Source organism: Acyrthosiphon pisum, chromosome A1, assembly GCF_005508785.2.
Source record: "Acyrthosiphon pisum isolate AL4f chromosome A1, pea_aphid_22Mar2018_4r6ur, whole genome shotgun sequence".
NCBI classification, from domain to species: domain Eukaryota; kingdom Metazoa; phylum Arthropoda; class Insecta; order Hemiptera; family Aphididae; genus Acyrthosiphon; species Acyrthosiphon pisum.
The window spans coordinates 125,109,137-125,129,881 of NC_042494.1; the positions used below are offsets into that span (position 1 = coordinate 125,109,137).

The window sequence follows — 20,745 nt, forward strand, 5'->3', positions numbered from 1 at the left end:
TTTTTTTGCTTCAGAATAATATGAAACAAAAAATATAGGTTAACAGCTTGACATGTAATATATAAAAAAATAAAAAATCGCCATGAATATGTAAAAAAGTAGATATTCATAATAAACATAAACATAAACATAATTACACAAAATTATTTATTACAAAAATTAAAAAATGTATAGGATTACATATAATGAGTGTTTTGATTAAGATGATCACTTTTTATATAAACCACATAATATAGAGGTTTGTATTATATATTTATATGTACATTTTTGTGTCAATTTTATTATTTCTCCAAGCAATAAATTAATGTTTTTAACTGAAAACCGCGTATATAGGCACTAACATGTGTCAATGACCTGAAAAATCAAGAAACGCGTTATGTAAAATTCATATATTTTACACATCATTAATGTCACTGAAATTTATACTTTGGACGTTTTCAAAAAAAAAATAAAGATAAAAAGTAGGTAGGAACATATAAAAAAAAACAATGAAATCTTTACTGCAGGTTCATGTATACCTATTATATAAATTGTACGTTGTCTGAAGAACGAATTTAAAATTTAATGAGTTTACTACTAATAAATAATAATAATAAAAAAAACAATACACAATAAATCAACGTCACAACGGAATTCGTAATATCCACCTTATAGATATAATGTTATTATACCCTAGGTCGTCCAGAAGTCAATTATTATTATGAAACACGGAAGATGATTCTTTCAAATTCAATAAAAAATTAATTCGAATCTAAAATTACTTGCTTCGTCTGCAGTAGGTATACATAATATATTTAAATTGTAACGGTAAAGATACGATTAGCATGGTGACCCCTGTTAAAAAAATAGCTATTCAAAGGAAACCCCACTGTACCTACTATGAACACGGAAAATCTGTATTTAAATTTTGAAACGTGGAAAGGTACTATAAACATAAAAAATTGTAAACGTATCATTTTGTATATTCAAATTAAATCAAAATGTTAAGTGAACAATATTCTGGCTGATATATAGATTAAATAATATTATGGTACCATATAATATTAGTTATCGGTTATTTAATTGATTTAAAACGATTCTTTATAATATTTCCATGGTTCATATAATGTATTATAGCCTGGTTGTATTATTGGCTGTTGACAATTTGTTTGATTTTAAATATAACTATATAGGTACAACTAACCTGTGAACCGAGTACCGATACTTTGTAACTGAAGCACATATTGTTGGTTTACGAAATAATACAACACTTCTCTAGTTGAGGATCAATAAAATATCTTAAATTATATAAACCATTACAGTATAGGTGTTATTTGATAATAAAAAAAAAAGGGGAGAGCGTTAGATTCATTGTAATGCAACACTATCACTGTCGTCGTGTTTTAGTAAATTACATCACACACCATAGTGACGGTTAGACAAGTTTCCGGTTTTACAATCTGCATGATTTAACTATCAAATCGCAATTCACTTGACGCAAATCAATCACTATAATATAATACACCTATCATCACAAATGTGCAGTATGGCAAAAAAAAATATATCGCTTGAGGATTTATGAAATGCATATTATAATATTATTAATTATTATAAACAATAAACTGTTCAAAACATGTAACACTGAAATTGTTTTACAGCCATATGCGCCAGCTTTAAAACCAACCACTATCGTTTTTTCGCATTATTACACAATGTTTCGTAGATTAAATAAATATTTATTCATTATTTATATTTCTATAAATATTTTCAAATATGTCCATGTATTAATGTTGGGTATTTTATTAGACAGTATTACCGCATAAAAGAAAATAAGTAATACAAAGACGAGTAATATAAATAATAAATTAATAAATAATATATAAAGGTACATAATGATTCATCGTCACTCATCAGTCATGACGAATATTGAAACTCATAGAGTCATATTATTATTTATTGTTTTTTAATTTTTTATAGATTTGATTCATTAGAAAGATTAACTAGTTTTAGGATTTTAATGTAACTTTATAAAAAATATTTTAACATTAAATAATGTGGATATTGTGGGGATTCAATAAACCTTTTTACACCTTACAGTAATATTTAGAGTTTATCTTTATGGTTAAATTTACATATTTTTTTTCATAAATTTTTATTGAAATGTGGTGTAAATTAAAACGTCAGATTAATGAACCCCAAAAACATGTAACTTAATAATTGCTGTTTTGCAACCAGAAAACCACAGCCTTGTTTATGATCAAAAATTTCAACTCCCCCCCTCCCCGCCGCGCTAATGAAGGTTAGAGTTAAAATGTGAGGATGGGGTTTGAAATCGGTAAAAGAGCCCTTGAATAAATGAGAGGGCGACGATAAAATTATTAGGTTTTAAACTCAACCAGAAAAATCATACTAAATATATCGACAGAAAAATAAAAGTTCCTCCATGGCATAATAAAATAACAGCTGTGGATAGATACGGTATTTCGTCAAATCAAACCAAAACCGTCGAATGGAAAAGGATAATAATAAGTTTCGTGAAGGTGTTAGGTCGTGGAGGAGGGCTACGTGTAATGGGAACGTGCTAGGTATGTAGTTACCTACTAACCTGCAGTGCGCCTTGTCGGACTTGTTCGACAGCCTGGACAGTATGGGTATGTGCCTGTGCAGGGTGCCGAATATGCCACCAGTTGTGCTGGTGGAGGCCGCCGAACCGCCGGGTAGCACGGTGCCGTTAGGATCCGTCGGTTCTGGCGGCTCGTCCGTGACGGCCAGCTTGACCGCCACCGCGGTGGTCGGCGTCATCGTCGAGCTGATCAGCTGTTCCCATGGCGTCGACATCCGGCAACCGGTGGCCGACCGCGGCCACGAGCATTTACCGCGTACCCGACGCGGCGGGTCCGCCTCCACGCGCGATTCACACTGCACGCGGCGGTCGGGGAGCGCTCGCGCACACGCACAAACTGGCACGCACGCACGTGAACGCACTACACGTTGGTACTTAGACCGCGAACTATATCGTAATAAAAATAATTATAATTATTGTTATTATTATTATTATATATTATTGCAGCCGTGACACCGCACTACGATGACGGACACGACGTCTTCTTCCGGCCGTTCATCGCGACAAAAAATAATAATAATTCATAAAGCAATAATAATAATTATACCTAATAATAAAAAATAAACGGTTTCTTTTTATTATTATTATTGTTTGACGTCGCGAAATTCTAAAACATCACGACCGTGTGTGTGTGTGTGTGTGTGTGTGTGTGAGTGTGATGTGCACATGTACACGCGACGTGACGAACGGATTAACAAGACCGTCGACCCGAGATTAACGTACACTAATAACGCGCGGCGACGGATTCGCGCAGCAGCCGACGGCTAACATCGGCGGCGGCGGCGGCAGCGGCGGCCCCCGTATATGCATGTGCGTGCGAGAGTGTGCGCGCGCCCGCCTGACTGGAAGTGGTCGGGGGGGAAATAGAGCCAGCCCAGCTCGTACGAAATATATTATTATTATAATTATATATTTATATATAGTAAGTATTATATAGGTACCTATATAATATAGTGTGTTTAATACCTATTTAATAATATATATATATACTTTTAATTTTTAATACGTATTATACGAGTACTGTTATGAGTTTATGGCATACAATATAAATTATTATGTTTCATTCTATATTATATTTGTAACGGATATAATATGTGTTACCATTTGTAGAGGAGCCAGGTGGACTATTTAATCGAACTTTGGGAGGACTTAATTATTTTTTAAATAAATCTCACATTGAATAGGCAAACAATCACCAAGTGGCGTATCTGAAAAGTAACCGAGGTAAGAGATGGTGAATTTTTATTATTTTTTCTTTTTGGTGCAACTTTTTTTTTTTATTCAATGTTAATTTGACATACTAAATTTAATATTATATTTATAGATACAATTATAAATAAAATCCTAACTCCAGCGAGGGGAGACGATCTTTCCATAGGCCCCCCTTAAAGTTACATAACAACATGACACGCCACTTATCAATATTTTAAATATTATTGTTATTCTAACCATACATAATAATGTATATATATTGCCTTTTGTTTGTGCAACTAAAAATATATGAGTACCTAGAATGTATATAAGATTCAAATTTGTTTAATACAATTTTTTCTATAATAGATCAATCAACAACTGTAATTTAAAATGTTTACGCTTAAAAAAAAAATTATTATATTTTCTTCAGAAATGTTGTGTTGTGCATTTTGTAACAATAACGACTTCAAATCATATATTATAAAATATTCACAACACGTGTTACATGAATGATATAAATGTACCAAGAAAATAAAAAACTCCTCGTAAACTGCAAAGAACTAAAAAAAATATAGAGGATGTGTCTCATATGTTATATAGATATTACCTAAGCGAATAACTGTATAGTGGTCCAAACAAATACTGAGTATAATATTGGCACGAGGTACCGGAAAATCATTTTTCAGGGAAAACGCGACAAATATAACATAATAATATAGTACTTGCTATTTTCTTTGCTGTAGTATATTAGTAATTTATAAATGGTCTATTATATTTGGTATATGCACATGTCAATGCTCCGAGTATAATAATATGTGTATGTGTGTGTGTGAGAGAGTGCCAAGAGACGCCTCCACCTAACCCGGTATAATAGGTGTGCATCACATTATTACAATAATTCATAACTATATAATACGTCTATTCAGTCAAATTTAGTGACGTACAAAATGGTAACCGATGCGGAAGATCCCAAAACAGCAATTTCTGCAAAGAATCGAGCGCATAAGTTGTATTATTAGTTTATATTACGGAGACACGTTTCGGTTGAAAGTTAGATACTTAGATAATACCTATATTATCACAATAATATGAACTACGACCGTTATCGTTCATCACTATTATTCCATTCTATTATTTTTGTACTGTGTGCAGCCACGGATTATTCCGATTATGTCGATTAAAACATATAATTGAAATGTATTATGTCAAATATTATATTGTAGTGATGCATATTCGAATTCAATAATTCGAGGGCTTAGGTAGTACTCGCCAAATCACTCATCATTCACCGCAATATTAATTAATAATAAATTACAGTCTATAGGTACTCTAGCTATAGTACAGAACTTAATAATATATTAATATGCATATAGCATAGGTACCTACTTTAAGATATAGATGCTTAAAATTGATGTACACTAATATAGTAGAACCTATAATGATTTGCAAAGATGCAGAATACAACCAGAGTATAATTGATATTATTCGTATTGATACACCGCAGCCGATTGTTTTAGTTTTTTTTCGTATTTGAAAACTCGTATTACATTACTTTTAGATTGCCTGATTGCCATAAGTAAATCATCGTGTACCGTTTATGGTTGTTTCGAATACTAAAGAAATTATTCGGTTAAACTAATGATAAGGCAATATAATATATAGGTACCTATGTATACTATATAGGTATGTTATACCTACCATATGTCTGTATTACTATATATTACTATATTTAGGTATAGATAGGTGCGTTGCTGGTTCAAAAAACGTGAATAATAAATAGGTACTGCAAAGAGAAAAATATTATCAATGGCATTTTAGGGTAAAGGCGATGGGAATCATATGTTTTATATATATTGTTGAATTTTTGAAAATTAAATGGGTTGGTTTTCTATGAAAACAAATATTTAACATTATTCGACGGCGTTTCGATAAGGCTATAATGGCTAATCGAAATGTTAAAAATGTCAATGAATAATAATGCATCGTTTGAAAACAATATATTTCTCAAATTTGAAAATATATTAGCACAAACACATAATAAAAGCACCTGTCTATAATATCTTTTATTTTATAATATTATACTCGTAACTAAAACGTTTTTGGTTTTTCTTGACGGGATAAAAAAATAACATTAATAATAATGATGGTTTATTTTGTAAAAGGTGGTAGGTAATAAAGTATACAGAAGGGGGCGGTAACTTCTGTTGCCAAAATACTTGTAACGGCACCGATTATTATGTACCTTGGTACTTGGGTCCATAGACTTATAATTATAGGTCTATGCTTGGGTCATATAATTTGTATAGGTGGTATAGATACAGTCAAGTCTCAATAACTCACATTTTATATTGCCTCTTAGAGTGTTTTTAAATTGTGTTTGAACCTTTGAGGTATCATATAACTCGAAAAATACAAAAGTAAAATTTAGTTTTATTTCCCTTGCGATTTTAATTAATAAGACTCGACTGTGTATAGATTATATCGTTGGATCGCTGATAATAGACAATTGGTATTGGTACCTATACATTATTTTAATTCACATTGTATATTTGCACAATATTGTACGAGTATTGTAAATATCATAATCACGTTTAGTTTGGCGGTTTATACTTGATAAATTGATTTCTAGTTTAGCTCTCACCGATACTATATAAGATGTTGAAACGCTTTACTGTTTTGGTTCTTTTGACCACGGCTGTTCGGTGGATCATCGGCCGGCGTGAAAAGTTTGTGAATTACGTAAACTGGTATATTTAAATAAAACCAATAAATGTTAGTACAAATTGGAACTAAGCCATGAAATTTTACGTTCACCGTATATATATAAAATCTATAATATTTCCACATCGAGTTTATACTTATATAAACATAGCTATAGCCTATTTGGTGCACAAAGGGTGATATTTTTATGCACCTAAAACCGATAATTGTGGATACGAGGAGTGATTTCCTTTTTGATATTTTTAAATATTTACTTACTCTTATGATGTTTATTAATTTTTTATCATATATGTTTATCATTATTTATTATATTATACACTATGTTATAAATTATAATACGGTTGGTGTTGGTAGGTATGTATAATATTATCGCATTTATTATATAATATAAATGCGATAATATTATGTAGATAGGTATATAGTTGTATATTTTGTATCTTTAATTAGAGTGCCTAATTAAAATGATGTTTCAAGGGTGGTTAATACTTTAATAATAGAAAAATATTGGATCTAATCGGTAAAGGTCAGAAGTAAAAAATGCCCCAACACATTTAAAAATAATCTAGGAAAAAAAATTATGGAAAACAGGCATTTTTGATTTTTAAGCAAACTGATTTTTCGAAATAATATATTTGTTTTTTGTCGTAATTTAAAAATATAAACTTAAATTTAAACTTTAAATTTCCACCAAATATTTATGTTAGCATAATTTATACTATACATGATATAATGTTTAAAATATTTTGTGGTACCTGTTTAATATTAATTATAGATGTTTACAATTATTGAATTTTTTTCAATTCACGTATGATTAATTTTTTGTTTTAAAAATCTTAAAAATTAAATACATGGCTTCTTATTATGTATTCATACTTCAATTAAATAATGTAAAAATACGGTCACAATTTTTTTTTAATCATATTAAGTTAAAATTTTTACTATTTTGAAATTCATCAATAGCATTTTATTTTGTAGGTAATAAATGTGTAACATCTTTTTATTTTAACACCTCAAGTTTAAAAATGTAATAAAAGATTCTCCATAAGTTTAATTCCTGAAAATAAAAAAAAAGCTTAGCGTAAAGCCATACATACATTTTTTACTAGCGATTGAAGTTCCTAAAAGTTACGCAAAATTCTTTCTATGTATTATTTTTCCATGGGTTGAACAAAGCAATCGATTCTGTTAAAAGAAAACCAATATTCATTGCATACACAATATATTATTAATTCAGAACAATAACAGACAATTCATTAAACGTAGGTACACAACCTCATAGTTTCTCAATTATATATATATAATATGGAACATTGCATTTATATAAGTTTATTTTTAATTTTGGATTGTCATTTGCTTCAGGGTCTTCTTAACAGAAGAATTCTAATTTTATTTTCTTATAAATAGGTAGGTACAGTTACTTTAGGTTAACAATGAATTTTTTAGACTTACATATATATATATTATCATAATAAGTTCGCAAATTTTAGAATTTAAAGAATTTAAGTTTATAATAATTTTAAAAAAATAATACAACTTTAGGTACTAGTTTTGTAAGTTATAACATAATATAGTTGAGTGTTCTTCAATTCGTTTTGAGTAGTATCTGTATATTATAGTGTGATATTTAAAAATATTATTATTGGAAAATATGAGTATTATAAAAAACAGTCCTTAATAACTATAAGATTTTGATATAAAAATGTGCAGAAGACATGTAAACGGATACTTTTTTCATTCAATAGAAAATCTGTTCCGTCATCGTACATTCTTTAAATGTATTACACTAATTATATAAAATTATAAAAATATATAGATGGATTCGTTTTCTAATAAAATAATAAAGCTTATGTATGATTTTTAGTCAAACAAAAGTTTTTGCTCGGCGTTATAATATGGCAAATGGCAATAACGTTTTGAAATAGACGACCTTTGAACAAATAATAGTAAAATACTCTTTACACCATATACATTTTATTTATGCTACAAATGTAGTATCATTCCCCACTTTTTCGTTTGTAGAAATATAATTTTTTTAATCCACCCCATCTGTAACAGTTGTACTCCAATACCTAAATACTATTACTACATGACAAAATGAACTTTATTACTGTTATTAGGTGGATATAGTTAACAACATTTAATTTTTCGCATTACTAAAAAATTGCGTTTCACATTTCAATCATGACGACAGATTCAAATAATAAACTCAAAAGAGTAGATAGTGCATATCATATAAGTCTGAAAATTGTAAAACATTAAAAAATAAGGTTAACCAAAATGGCATTTTATGAACTATAGAACAGTTAAATTTAAATTTTTAATATTACACAATATTTACAATCCATGCTTGGTGACACGAATTATAGATTTGTCTTATTATAGAACATACAATGATTTTCTTCTTTAGAAAATCATATATTAATTAAAAAATCTGACGAGATAAAAATATAATAATGTAAGTAAAAAATAAATTTATTACATACATAGTTCGGTACATAAATATGACTTTCAATTTAAAGTATTTTGTTGTCAAACTATAATAGTAATAACTAATAAGTATGTTTGTGTAATTTATTGTGTTAAATAATATTTAAAAAAAAATTCTCTTATTTATGCACCTAATACCTATATTACATACACTCAACATAATACATATTACATATACCTAAATAGTTATAGTATATACCTACGGTCGTCGCTCCTTCTACTAATATTTTGATTTGAATCCTTAAATATTTAAAACGATTCGGTCTATCATAAATCATGGTATTATTGTATACCTACATTAAATTTTGTTTATAGTTTTTAAATTTTAAATTAAATTATAAATTATAATATATTTTTTTAAAGTTATAGAAATAGTGAAATACAATACAAATATGTAACAGTAAATTATAGAATCGTAACACAATGATCCGTATTCGGATACATAAATGGAGTACCTAGTCCTACCTATATTTTAATATACGGCTTATGCGAAATAATCCACACAAATTAAATTTTGCATTATAATATAACATATTCAGGTATTCTGATATTGAATAATATATAACTATATAAGTATATTCTTAGTATCTGGTACTTATATAATATGTATCTAAACTGACAATTCTATATCTATATTAGGTACATACCGGTACCTATAAGTTACCTATTAAATTAGGCACTTACCTTCTATATCTTAAAGTAGCCGGTACTAAAATCTCATTATTTACCTATATTTTATTGATATTAACAACAAATATATTGTTTTACGTATATTGTATTCAACAAGTAAGATTCTGAGATGTAGAATTAAGCTATTTGTTTTACTCTGATGAGTTTTTTTTGTCAAACGCACGTTTATTGGGCGAACCGCGAACGGCTCTAAAAAATTCTTACTCAGATTCTAGCGCTTAACCGTGTAAATTATTAATAGGCACCACTACGTATTTCAGATGGGTTTGATTAAATGTTATAACCAGAAACATCATTGTTCATTTTTCAGTTAAGGTATATATTTCACGTGTTTTTGCCAAAATAATCTATTTAAGATACCTACGTAGGTACGTTTACACAAAAGAAAAATGATGTTCTTTATTTGAATACTCGTGTGTTTGTCTGTTGTAAATACTAAATAAAACAGTACTAGGCGACCAGCCAGTATTTTTTTTCTTCTTGTAAAAGTAGATGAAGAACAATAGTAAAAAACATTTAAGGCAAACAATATATAAAAAAAAAAACGTTTTAATAAGTAGTTTTTCTAAGTTTTCTAACATACTGTAAATCATAAATATAATTTTATGATTTCATAAAATATAATATGTTTGTTATTCTTATGTCACATTGTAACAACTTACATGTCTCGACTGTATATAATACATTTTTAAAAATATAACTTTAGAACGAGTTTCATTGAATTTATAATTACTTCGTTTATTATAGATTTACAATTTATAAATTAAAAAGTGAAGAAATATTTAAAATGTGGCAATAACTTTATCCATACTGTAATTTATAATTTATCTATTATTATAATAATATGTATACTGTATAGGTATAAATCCAGTTTTATACTAGACGTACTTGGTACTTATTAAGAGTATTCTTTTGAAACGACTGCCAGTTTTGTTTTAATTACATTTTAGATGTGTGTGCAGAAATAATTTATGCCTGCAATAACATATTTATGTTTATATTATAGTCATATATGTACAATATAGTTAGTTTTGAATGTAATATACTTAGGTATACAAGTTCCTAGTAACCTATTCTACTACTGCTAGAATTTTTAATTGTAAGTAATGCTATCGTAAACCTTTTTTTTTAATTTAGATTAGGTAGTAGGTAATGTATAGTGTATACTGTATAATATTCAAAATGTAGCTGAAATATTGTGCACATTCATAAAATTAAATATAATACAATTTTCACTGATCAACCAAAAATTTAAATAACACCATGTTTAAATTTTTGATCCACCCACTATAGCTTTACAGTCAGTAAATATCAAATACAGTAAATACTCCCTATCAGTGGCGTTTTTGTGCAGTACCCCATCCCTCATAAGTCATTACCTTGGGAATTTGACCTTGGTTTCTTTTATAGTTAGCCTCATATATAATTATAAAATAAGAAAAGAATTATAGTTTAGCATTAAATAAAATAAAAATTAATATTAGGTAGGTGGTACCGTTGACAATATTGTAAAAAGTGGTGTAATGGGAAAAACCAACTCCTTCTGAGTGCTTTTTATTTTGAACAAATTTACGTTAATAATTTTATATTTTAATATATTTTAATCCATAGTAATTTTGATAAAATTTAATTTTTATGAAATTATGTTTAGCCTATAATCTCCATTTATCAAGCCTAGAGTATAATATGGGTGAACCGTGATTTAAAATAATGTACTTTTATTGTGTTAATATTGACATTTTTGAAGCCCAATTATATAACTACTTAATACTTTGAAGTAATGATAGGGCGCTGGGCATAAATTTTTACAAAAATAAGCCCAGGATAATTATTCGGACTTTTTAGTTCTAATTTCTACACAGTGTACTAAAATAGTATTTCCCTTATTGTTTTGAATTAAAATATCTAACATACAACTTTTCAGTTTTCAATTTGCTTCTCTTAATCCCTCACAATTGGTGCATCCTTCTTAAAACCTGTTCTTAAGTTCTTAACTCTCCCTATATTAAGATTCACCTTATCTCAATCTTAAGCTAATGTACTATAGTAAAGTTGCAGCTTGTATTAATATGTTAGACTAAAAACATGGATGGTAAAAAAAAAATTACATATAACATATTATTGCCTATATTGTTTACTCGTTTTGTTAATACGTGATATATATATATCTATATTTTAATTATCTACTAATTAGAGTTATTATTGTTAATATCTATATTATAGGCAAAATATTGATGTGTCATATACTCATAATATGTATGATTGTATGACCATTTTAAAATCCTCTTCTTTATAGATGAGCTCTCAAATACACCCCTGCATGATATATACATATAATAAATAAAATATGCAGCTATAAGTCAATGTTAGGTTAGGCTCCTGAGTCTTGATGTGTTTAGAAATTTGATAATAATAGGCAGACATTTGGTTGATTTTTTTGATTTTTTTGTGTGGAGTGGAGGGGGTATGAAAACCATCATATTATACAAAGTAACTATAGTGGTTCACACCTCGATTACTTTTTACATGAACTGCGGATGTTAAATAAGGGGAGGAGTAGGGATCAAAATTTCCGAAAAAAAACCCGGGTTTTTTCGGAAAAATTGGGAAAATTTCGTTTCATTTAAAATTTCCGGAAAAAATGGTTTTGACGAAAAAACTGGTTTTTTTCCTGAAAAATTGAAAAATTGCATAAAAAAATGGATTTTTTTCTAAGAACTAAAAAAGTAATGTATAGTGGAAACAATCTAATAAATAATGATGGTTGACAATCATATTACATACATATTATAATATATACCATACCTAACTTAAAGGCTGTCGTGGATAATTCTAGAGAATTCTATACTTGATTTATAAATAATTATAATTTGTAATATTAACTACTAAAGTACTAACTATTAAGTATTTACTATGTAGTTATTTCTTATTAGTTATTAATATTATTTAATATTGACCAACTCACTAAGTTTAAAAATATAAAAACTATCAAATAATTACTGTTATAAAATGTATAAACCTATCAGCCAGCTACTATAATACCTTTTTATAGTTATTACAAATATAAATTGACAATAAGTATAAAATTTTTAACATTTAAAAATACAGCTGGTGATTTATTTTTGGGGAAATACCCTCTCCCACATAAATAACAATTTGATATGTATCTACTTTATTTTTAGAACAAATATTAAAATATCCCTATATTTTTAATAGTTTAATTTTAAATTTTAATACAATAATACATTGACAATCGTATTGGCAAATGTGAAATGACAATGACAGGTTTCCTTATCTATTTTTTAAAATGGTCTTTTTTTACATAGATTAGTTTAATTTTTAAGCATAAATACAATTTTTTAATTTTCCACAAATTCGGTTTTTTTTTTTAATTTTCCGGAAACTTCAGTTTTTTTCGGAAATGTATTATTTTAATATTTTCCAACTTTTTCACGTTTTCCGAGGCTCTGGAAAAAAAACGGTTTTTTTCCGAATTTTTTCCCTATTTCCCATTTTGTTCCCTAGGGAGGATTATACTGAAATTCCTAGAGGCTAAGCCGATATGTCTGCCAATTAATTTGATTTTATACCTACTATACGTAACCCGTTTCCCGGGAAAGTCGGTATGGATGATATGTCAATTTTCTCTCCAGTGCAAATAGTGCATTTTATTATACATAAAAGCTGTAGAAACAATAATAAAAACCGTCATCTCCAATGAATACGAGGGTGCGAGGTGCAGCTATATAAATATATAATAATACGAATTATTATTACTGTAATCGCGATTCGTTGACTCCAAAAACCACACACTTTTAAGTTGTGATAAAATACAGGACAAAACCACACACTTTTCATATTTGTATCCAAAATTCACACTCTATACATTATACAGATGTACAGTGGCGCAACTTGATAATAAGGGGCCCATGTGAAAATTTCTAGACCCGGGCCCTTACCTGCTAGCAAGAATTAAACACAGTACAGCACTTGGTTACCAAGTCTTGGTATAAATCGAACGTGGTTTAAAGTACTCTTTAAATTTCCCTAATATCTCCAAGAACAATTTGAAATTTTCACAAAATCGGTCAAGTAGTCTATATAATAGCCACAGCTTACAAATATACATACTCTCATGTTTGTTTTAAGATATAATTTATTTATTCAAGACCATAAGCATGCGACGATTTAATGGATCCTTTTACCTCATCTACCAGAGTATCTAACGGCAAACATTTAAAATACTATCACTCGTATGCATAGTCCGATAAATCAATTATTACATTTAAATGAAAACGTTAAAAATCACGTACCTACGTTTTAACCACTAGGTATATAGTCTATAGGTCATAGAGTAAAGAATATAGGTATATCATAAAACTATACACAAGACCGACTAATGGCGATTGGTGTCTAAAGGCTTAAAACGTGTGATTATTATACATTTATACAGTATCTTATATCTTATCTATTCTGTTATTTGACCTTAAAAATATTGTACGGTATTTTGCTGTACAATGAACCGATAAATTGTGGGATTTTTGTCTACCTACCTTTTTAGGGTCATAATCATAAGTATACAGTTTTCGGATGCAACCTCGCGATTAAAGCATTTTCGGTGAAATCGGTCGCAATAAGTCTTATAGGTAACGATCGGTTACGATTTTAATAACGATTATACCTAATATTCTATTGTTGAACAATTCTTAACCAAATACGCGGTCGCAACTCGAAGACAATAGCCGTGTGTATGTAGGAATAATAGTGGTAAAAAGGCGTGCGTTAAAAAAAAAACAAAATGTAAATCGTAAAGAAAAGTTGTATGATACTTTGTCACAGCCATACTACTATACTACAACTACTATAGGTACTATACGTGCTCACGTCAAAAGTTATAGCTGCGTTGTTTGGCAATGTAGAGACGCGCGTGAAAATCGCCCGACATGATCATTATTGCTCTCTATTTATAAAATTCCCAGTATAACGGCCGTATATACCCACCGTTTGGCCATACGTCCGATTTGACAGCGGATTTGGCAAATAATATTATTTTTATTAATATATAGCAATACTAGTACTTTTACAAAATATATACACTACACATATGTAATATAATAGGTATGTACAATATTATTATGTAATAGGCTATACGTACTGTTGTATTATTTAATATATACATTAGTAAAATAATAAATGCGTATGTGTAGGTACGTCTATACATGGCTACATGACTATATATGGTATATATTGTATTTTATACGAGTATCGTATATACTTAATAGACTGTAGTAGTCATGGGCCATGGCATCAAATTATTTTATCACTGCCTATACTGGCGGATTATGGTTTAAAATAAAGGTTTGAAATATTACACAGGGTGACTATAACCTCCTGCTATTTTTATTTTATTTAATGCATTTATAATACATTTTAAAATAAAGATTTTTTTAAAAAATGTATTGTACCTAAAGAATACATATATTTACTATTTTCAGATTTCTTATACCATTATGAAGTGTCTGCGATGATAAAATTTCTTACTGCCGTCTTAAGCAAAAATGTCGTAAGTCACAAAAAATAAAAAACAAGGTTAAAACAAAAAAAAAATTGTGAAATTCTGTTTATGCAGATGAATATACCGTAGGTATTTCTGAAATATTACTCCAAAAGTACCTATAATATAAACAATAATCAAATAACTAAAACGCCGTAAATCGTGGGTATATAATAAGTAATAACGCCGTAAAATTACCATACAAAGCTTTAACGCCGTAAGTATTGTTGAAGATACTGCATTTTATCTTAAGTCCATAGTACAAATTATAATTGTCAGCATTTTGGATTAGTAACACGGACTGGGTTACCTATCCCAAAGCATGTCGAGTATCGGCACGAGTTATTTATGATAAACTTATTTTATATTTCATTAGCTTTATACGGTGCAGTTTTTGTAAGTTTTCAGATTTATAATAATGTTGAATAGGTACCCCAGACAGCATTTTGTAATGATAATATTATAATAGTATTATAATAATGTTATAATAATATTATTAAACAAAAAATTGCTGTCTGGGTACTGGACTTCAGAAAGTCTTCGATACGCCCAACTGCCCAAGTAAATGCCTATTACCTATTTATGGCTATTATTGTATTATATCAGATTTACGTACATATTATATTCTGTAATAATTATAGGTAAGTAACCTAATATTATGTAACCTAACATATGTAACGTTCGAAAACGTAATATCATTTATTACTTTCAGCGTATCAAGAAAAGTATAGGGATCCTAAGCCACGGGTAAAACCTTTTCAACTAGAAACCTGTACCTACTTATATATTTGCATCGTATACAATGCTGTGTCATGTGTAAGAGGATGTACAATGTACATTAATCTTTACAATTAGACTTTTTGGATTACACATTTTTTCGAGAGTGAAAAAACGCAACGAACATTGTGCAGTAGGTACCTAGCTAGCTATAATATGAAGGTATGTATATAGATTTAGACCTCCCGCCCCCTCAAAATGTCTTCAATATGTCTTATTTTTAACCAAATATCAAAACCTTAATTCAATAAAATTACAATATACATGTTTTGGACCCCATCCGAAATAAAATTCTGGATACGGCCTTGATGTAGATACTATATAGATTCGAACAAGAAAACACGAATTGCATCTATCATATTCTATCAGCTTTATAAGTCTGCAAACGTAGAACATCGTTCAAGAATCGGGGACGCGATTAAATGGACTGCGCATCAAGAGGGAAAACCGCTGAATAAAAGAAAGACAACGACTTAGGTAGTATGAGGTACGAGCGGTACGCGCTGAATATGGAGAGAAGTAGCTTAAAGTAGACAGTAGGCAGTTCTTAAGATAATAATATAATGTCTATGGACGCAACTCGAATAGAGGACGCTATATTGTATACTCTGATATTATTATAAACGTATATAGGTACTTAACCTATATAATATTATGTTCATATTTCATAGCACCAAATAACCAAATGAGCCTCCTGATTGCCACACGTGAATTTAAAATGCTATACGTATACCACGTTTAATTCCAAGTGATAAATTCATGAACATTGCTATTAGTTTCTGTTTGTTCGTAGGTAACTAAATATTTTTAAACACGTATTATATCAACTAGCCTAAAGTTATATACTTAATATATATTTGAATAGTTATATTGTATTATTACAGATACGATTATACGAACTGGAAATCGTTCAAAAATATTAGAAATAACTTATTATGTATATTATGAATCATTAAACATTGTCTAGAAGGCATGACGATATAAAAGGACAATAATTGTCAATTTACACTAGGTATCCGAAAATAATTTTATTTTTTTTTTGTTTGTATTTAATCATAAGAATAATATAAACCATATTTTACAATTACCACATTTTTTACACAACGTTAGGTACCTATCGTACATTTCGATTATGGTTTTTTTTTATGGCTTACAATTCAATGCAATAAATAATAATTAATACTATACTTTATCCTACCCTATAGGCGTGAAGATAATTCGACATACTATAACCTTTACCATTGATTAAAGATTACCTGTTTTTATGTGGGGCGTGTCTAGTTTTTCATTTCTTTGCCGCTCATGGTGCGCCAAAGACCAGACCGTTTTGTAATTTTGATTAAACGTCGTTGTCCGTGCTGGGAAGACAGCTTAATCTTTAATAGGAGGGTACCTAAGGTACCTATATTTATTATAAGTTGGGTTGTAGGAGAGAACCCATACCTATTCATATTCATGATCCCTGCTCGATAATTTGATGCCTAGTTTCTTAAAAAATATGTAGGTTCAGGTAGGAACGGCCTTGTAGAAATCGAACATCCCCCCCAATAAAATCACTGTCATCGACAAATAGGTACCTACGATCCCTATTATGCGATCACGAATTAAGAAATCGGAACGTACTGGCGCTCCGTGGAGTGCAGGGCGTGCGGAATTCTTATAATATGTCGCCAGAGAAAATTAATGGTAAAAAAAGGTCCTTGCCGCCTAAGAGAAATCTAGGTCCGGGAAGTACAAAAAAACCTTTGATAAAAACCACCTATCACTCTCTGGTTGACACATTCGTGTCGTCCCTAAAATTAGTGCATAAGCACCAGCCATCGAGTAACACCGAGTTACCTCTCAAAATATCAATACCGATTTCAACGAGCGACAACTGGACTTCTTATGTTAAGCGAAAATCAGTGCGTTTTTTTATTTCGATTTGTATATTTGAAGTATTACTTTGCGTCACCTAAAACCTAAAACTCTTATAATATAATTCACGAACAACTGCGAATCAGGTAAGGCATTTAATATAATATTTTATATTGATTGCAGTATTACATTATATTATGTGCATTTTACATAAATTATATTGTACGGTGTATTTGATCTAATTCTCGAATACACAATCTTGAGAGCCCTCCGAACACCTGGAGGAAGGTAATAGCTTAATTTTATTATTTCAACATCTGAATTAAATATAACTATCGACAGGAGTCGTAATTATTTTTATTCGTATTTTTAAGTTATTACACAATGATTATAGTTTTCCAGATGTGTAAACTGCATGTTTAATATTTCTTACGATTCCAGTAACTGTGGCCTTGGCTGAGAGCTCATTTTCAAATTTGAAACTCATTAAAAATTATTTAAGAAACTCAATGTCTCAAAATAGACTTAGTAATATGTCTATTCTCAATATAGAAATAAGTAGAACTGATAAAGTAGATAGAGGAAAACATAATTGACAATTTCGCTAATGCTAGAGCTAGAATAAAAATGTGTGTTAAAATTAATAAAAAAAAAAGTTGGTAGGTCGGTGTCGTTCTGCTGTAAAGTAGGTTACATGTGAGTGACTGTAATGAATGCTGTTAAATTCTAATTCAATAATAGAATATCTTTGTTTATGAAAAATGATTCTGAGCGGAAACGGTATGTCAGTATAGGTATAAGACATATTATATACTTTATCTATAGTATTAAAAAAAAAATTGACCTATAATAAGCAGGTAAACTATTAAAATGTCTTTCATTGAGCATTCATTAATGTCCCCACATATACCAAAAGTTCAACCATCACACAATTTTCCAAGTTCAAACATAAACAGCGCCTTCACCATCATTATCATCCAGACTAACTTATGGAATGATGGATCATCGCCATCATCAAAAAAACGCCTGAAGGTGAACTCAAAAAATCCGTGAAATGGATCCGAATCAGAACTATTATTATCTGGATCAGATGAATCAGAGTTTTGGAGACGTTCTGGATCAATAGGATTAAAGTTAGATGTGTCAGTTGAAAATTGTATGAGTGGTACATGTGGAGGATTATGACGCCTCATTCCTCTCTTAAAATCTATGTCTTGGAAGAAAGGATGAATTTTGACTTCATCAGCATTCTTACCCAAGCGGTTTCTTTACAAATGCACAACTTTAGTATAAGATTAGCACCTTTCGGTGATAGATTAATAGATGCTGGTATTTGAAGAGTATTTTCCCAATGTATAACCTGAAAAAAATTAATTAAAATAATCGCAAAATATCACTTCATAGTTTATAAACAATAGTTTATGTACCTTGTATTGAGTCTCCGAGGGGGTGTTGGCAAGAAATGGAGGTGATCCAACCAACATCTCATAAAGAATGACTCCTACACTCCACCAATCACATAACTGTGTATAACCAGTTTGAAGCAATACTTCGGGGGCAATATAGTTTGGTGTCCCAACCAAAGAATGAGCTTCACACCTTTGATGTTCTCGCCGACATCGCCTCTCTAAAGGTTTTAACTGGTGACATCTACACTCTACACCATTTACACCCCACTCTTCACCACCACCCATTAAGTCTTGTTTACAGTTCTCACCTAAAATAGTCATGACTGATTAGAACTTAACTTTTTAAAATCTTTAAATATTTACCATCTTGGTAATATTTTGAATTATGAGTCCATCTAAACCCAGTACACAATCCAAAGTCAGTGAGTTTAATGTGACCATCTCTATCAATCAATATATTATCTGGCTTTATGTCTCGATGGATAAAACCCATTTTATGCACACTTTCTACAGCACAAGTCAATTCAGCAATATAAAACCTATAAACAAATATCATTATTTAGTTAATAAGACGTATAGATTAATCATTATTAATTAAAATGAAACAATTCACCTAGCCAAATGTTTTTCAAATATTCCCAATTTGATTAACAATGACATTAAATCTCCACCTGGTATATAATTCATAACAAAGTATAAATGATCTTTATTTTGAAACGAATAGTATAGTTTAACAACCCACTCATTATCGGCTTCTTCAAGTATATGCCTTTCAGCTTTTACATGGGTAACTTGATTATGCTTAAGTACATGTGCTTTTTTCAATGTTTTCATGGCATATAAATGATTTGTATCTATTTTATTAACTAATGTAACCTCACCAATAAAAGCACCAACTCCAATTGGTTTGATTTTTGTAAACATTGATTTGTCTATTTTTGCTCGTGTAAGACGTATGTGTTTTAATTCTTTTTGAGATAACATTTTTCTCATTAGACACTTTTTTTCATCACTCAAACCTATTTTAGCCATTTCTGTCACGAGCTGAACACGTCGTCTAAACAATTTTTGTTTATCTGACTGGATAACATTTTCTACATGTTGTTCCATAATATTACTATTACACATATTACATATTGACGAAATAAATATATATCGTAAATAATTAAATAAACTAACTTATAGATATTATGTATTTATCACAATTGACTATCACATAGGATAGGGGAGTAAGTTGGGGAGTAAGATAGGGGGTGAAGGTATTCGATGCCTTCCACCAGTTCTAGTGTTCTACCGATCGAAAAAATTTTCTGGTTTGAATGACGTCTAATGGAGATTCTAATGGAGATTCAGCGACAAACTTATTAATCGAACGTGAAACTTAACGGCACAGTGAACAGACTTGAGAGCATTGTCTATATTCTACGCTCGAGGGAGACGTTTTAACTTCTGTT

At 29.6% G+C, this 20,745-nt stretch overlaps 2 protein-coding genes across 5 annotated transcripts in view; both read right to left on the reverse strand.

The window, feature by feature from the left end:
• Positions 1 to 3,332, reverse strand: part of LOC100166535 (G protein-activated inward rectifier potassium channel 3) — a 32,148-nt gene extending 28,816 nt beyond the window's left edge. For 2 of the 4 annotated variants that reach the window (XM_003246619.4, XM_003246618.4), the window contains exon 1: positions 2,585 to 3,332. In XM_003246619.4, the coding sequence (XP_003246667.1) occupies positions 2,585 to 2,817 (233 nt within the window). In that variant the 5' untranslated portion in view covers positions 2,818 to 3,332. Of the gene's footprint in view, positions 1 to 1,183; positions 1,474 to 2,576 lie in introns of those variants that run through there. The other 2 variants (XM_029488247.1, XM_029488248.1) reach the window with 2 other exon arrangements.
• A 14,943-nt stretch (positions 3,333 to 18,275) lies between these two features.
• LOC100159648 (serine/threonine-protein kinase Warts-like) lies at positions 18,276 to 20,426 on the reverse strand. Its single transcript, XM_008188027.2, is given in 6 exon segments — positions 18,276 to 18,871; positions 18,874 to 19,146; positions 19,149 to 19,242; positions 19,310 to 19,599; positions 19,655 to 19,830; positions 19,905 to 20,426. Coding segments are annotated over 6 exon segments (1,395 nt in total). The 5' UTR covers positions 20,420 to 20,426; the 3' UTR covers positions 18,276 to 18,824.
• Positions 20,427 to 20,745: the final 319 nt, after the last annotated feature.